Source organism: Mus pahari, chromosome 6 (genome assembly GCF_900095145.1).
Source record: "Mus pahari chromosome 6, PAHARI_EIJ_v1.1, whole genome shotgun sequence".
NCBI lineage: Eukaryota > Metazoa > Chordata > Mammalia > Rodentia > Muridae > Mus > Mus pahari.
This window is the reverse complement of record NC_034595.1, coordinates 95,270,869-95,274,355: the sequence shown is the minus strand read 5'-3', so window position 1 is coordinate 95,274,355 and position 3,487 is coordinate 95,270,869. Positions and strand designations below refer to the sequence as shown.

General features: G+C 44.8%; 1 protein-coding gene across 1 annotated transcript; it reads right to left on the bottom strand.

Moving 5' to 3' along the window:
* Positions 1-704: 704 nt before the first annotated feature.
* Positions 705-2,951, bottom strand: LOC110323681 (PRAME family member 12-like). The gene is made up of 3 exons (XM_021201025.1): positions 2,622-2,951; positions 1,553-2,143; positions 705-1,272 (listed from the first exon to the last, which is right to left on the bottom strand). The coding sequence occupies exons 1-3, from the start codon at positions 2,906-2,908 to the stop codon at positions 705-707; spliced, it is 1,446 nt and encodes a 481-aa protein (XP_021056684.1). The 5' UTR covers positions 2,909-2,951.
* Between the last annotated feature and the right edge of the window lie 536 nt (positions 2,952-3,487).

The window sequence follows — 3,487 nt, the reverse complement described above, 5'->3', positions numbered from 1 at the left end:
ATTTATAATGCAATTCTTCTGGGGAGGACAGGGACTTGTCTGTCTCCTAGAGATCTTTATATGTAGGTGGCCAACAGAGCTGGGGAGCCCTAATGAATAGTGTCCTACAGTGAGGTGGCCTACAAGCTGAGCATGGTGGCATTTATCAGTGACTTCAGCAATCATGGAGAAGAGAAAAGCATGAGTTTGGGGGCTGGTGAGATGGCTCAGTGGGTAAGAGTACCCAACTGCTCTTCTGAAGGTCCAGAGTTCAAATCCCAGCAACCACATGGTGGCTCATAACCATCCGTAACAGGATCTGACACCATCTTATGGAGTGTCTGAAGACAGCTACAGTGTACTTACATATAGTGGATAAATAAATCTTTTAAAAAAGGAAAAAAAAAAAGAAAAGAAAAGCATGAGTTCAAGTCCAGCATGGGCTATACGACACTGTTAAGTAGAAAGAAATAATGGGAGAATATCCTTTAGCGAGAGAACACAATGTTCCCATCTATTCCTGGATAAATCTACATTTTGAAATGCACAACTGTATGGTTTCATTAGCCATTTCTCCTCACATGTCCACTCTCTAGATGTCACAGTCAGCCCCTTTGTCTCCAATACATTGATCAATGTCAGAAGACATGTGTTCAGGAACCCCTTGATCGCAGACTTGACCCTAGACTTTCATTTCTCAGTAATCAAAAGCAACCTTCTCCCACTTACTGCCAACAATGGCAAAGTCTTGTCTCCAGACCATATANACAGCGCTGTGAACATCGAAGGCATAACTGAGAGGCAAAAGAGNCAGACTGGGGCTGCCTAACAGTGCAAAGTGTGCTCATGAGCTCAGAAGAAAGCTGGACAAATCTCTCTGCTCTAACAACAAATCCGGTCTCATAGCACTCCAGAGGGGCCGGATAAAACTCCACGATCAGCTGGCTTAGGTTGGCTGTGTGATGCAGAAGTTTCGTTAGGACAGNNGTGGAGATGTCATTGTCACAGAAGTTGACCTNGATGAGCTGAGAGCACTTATTCAGGGCAGGGATAAAAGCGCTGACCTGAGAGTCTGTCATCCTGCAATGTTCTAATTCCAAGGTCGTCAGAGTGTTTGCAACATTTTCTAGGAAAATTCCAAGTGGCACAAGACTCAGATCATGCAAAATGACACCTGCCAAATGCAGATGTTTGAGATGATGGAGACTCTGACACTGGGCAAAGGACTCCAAGTCTGACTGTGAGTACTTGCAGACAGCAATGGACAGGAACTCCAGCGGGGTCTTCAGACACCTAAGGAGAGACTATAGGGTTAGTGTNGAATAGAGTGACAAGGCTAACCTAGAGTAGGAGAGACCACATGTCCTGAGTCACTGTCACCACAGGATAGCAATGAGCATCCAGTACAACCTGCTGGAGTCAGCCAACTCAAGTCGCAGTATTCTAGGCTGTGACTAGTCACCATCTTTATAAGACTTGGTCATTATTGTTAAATCTACCATGGCCACTAGTCTATATGGGAAACAGAAAAGGTTTGCTGTGGAATCAGAAAGAAGTCCCCCTCCTTCCTTACCCAAGCAATTCATTCATGTGGCCAGTGAGAAAGTAGAGTCCAGCCAGATTGAGATGCTGGAGACAGTTGAGTTTGGAGAACTGAGAAATGAACTTGGTGACTCTCTTCTCCCCTATGTCTGTTGATGTACATAGAAACGGGAAGAGTTTCTCATGGACTAGTGTTAGCACGAGTTTACGAAGATTTTTCATCTGACCAAGGCAAGGTGCAAAGCATGCCAGTGTGGACAGAGTCCAGTCTGTATTCAATTCCAACTCCTCAATGTAATCTGGTTGGAAAATCTGCAAGATCTTCCTGACAGTGTACATAGACAATCCCCTAATCTGCATCTTCACACAGCACAGGTTCAGGGAACCTCTTCTCTCCTGTGCCCACTGCAAGAAGTAAGTTTGATGTTCCTCTAGATCAAACTGAAGNCGAAGGTCAGTGACNACCTTCAAACGTCTCCTCAGTGCATATCTATGAGGGCGTGTTGCTTTGTGCTTTTGACACACAGTCTCTGCTGAGCGGTCTCCATCCTCTGGTCCAGCCAAAACATCCCAGAAGTGATGGTGCACATTTCTCAGGTCCAGCACTTGAAGCTTCCGTCTTCTGTGGGTAAAACAGATAGAAATGTAGGAATATACAAAAGACCAAAAACATTAGCCAACATTTTCTAGGCATCTTTCTTGTCAGCTATTCACTGCTCTGCTCTGTCTTCTACAGATTTAAGTTTCCAGTGCTGGGTCTCCACATGGCAACTCAAGCTTTCTGGGCAAGGACTCTTTGCCTTAACTGCATCTGGAAATCTGCCCTGCTTCCTCCATTTATTACTCTAAACTTCTACTGATCCTATTTCTATTACTCAGTAGAGACACAGGGCAGTGTAGCTACATGGACTCCAAGCTGTACTTCATACTTAATGGACATTTGCTACAAGGACTCAACAACTGTCCAGGACTCTGCAGCTCTTCAAGATGATACCAACATAAACCTCTGATCTACTTTTGACTCCAATCTCCATGAGCCCAAATGTCCTTCTCCTTACACTTAAATGTAATCCATTTAGCATTACATAGTTATTATTTACCTTGGGTGAAAATTTCCTGTCAGTTGCATGTCTACACCATCCAGCACAGCTTGCAATATTGTAATGTCAGGGACGTTCATCAGTGCCCCCACAGGGAGGCAAGGTAAAGGCCAGGCTCCCACCATTGCCTTCAGTATCTTCGTGTGTCTGCCAGTGAAGGCTGCCTTGAAGAGTGGTGGGAACAACTCCCTGGGCAGCTCCTGCAGAGCATTGATGGCCAAGGCTTCATTCTTCACCAGGCTCTGTACTGCCAAGCTCAGGAGTGTGGGTGGAGCCTGGAAGGTCATCCTGATGAATCTTCAGTCTGAATGAATAGACCTGTTGAAGCATCCAGAAATCCAATTGTCAAGATATGTCTTAGGAATATATAAATCCCTTCATCAAGGAACCACCAAAATGCCAGAGTCCCTGCTCTGGCCAGTGTGGAACTCAGTGTGTGCTGTTTTAAGATCTGGTAGTCAGAAAGCCAAACCCTTAACACTCTCTGTATACAGGGTCTCTTAAAAGATTCTGCATCAGTGCACAAATTAACCATTGGCACATGAGGTAACTACCACTGGTCCTTGCTGCTCTGAGTCTCATTCCCCTTTGGAAAGGGCAAGCAGTCTGATCAGCATCTTTTTGTGACAAAACATTCACTGTTCACCTTTCTGCCTTTCACGTCCCTTAAAGACAGACATTGCCATTGGGAAGTGGTAACACATAGCTTTGTTCTCAACACTCAAGAGGCAGAGGCAAGGAGATCTCTGTTAGTTTGAGGCCAGCTTAGTCTACAGAGCTAGTTCTAGGACAACTAGTGCTACACAAAGAAACCATGTATGGAAAACTAAAAACAAAACAAAACTAGGAAGGAAGCAAGGAAGGAA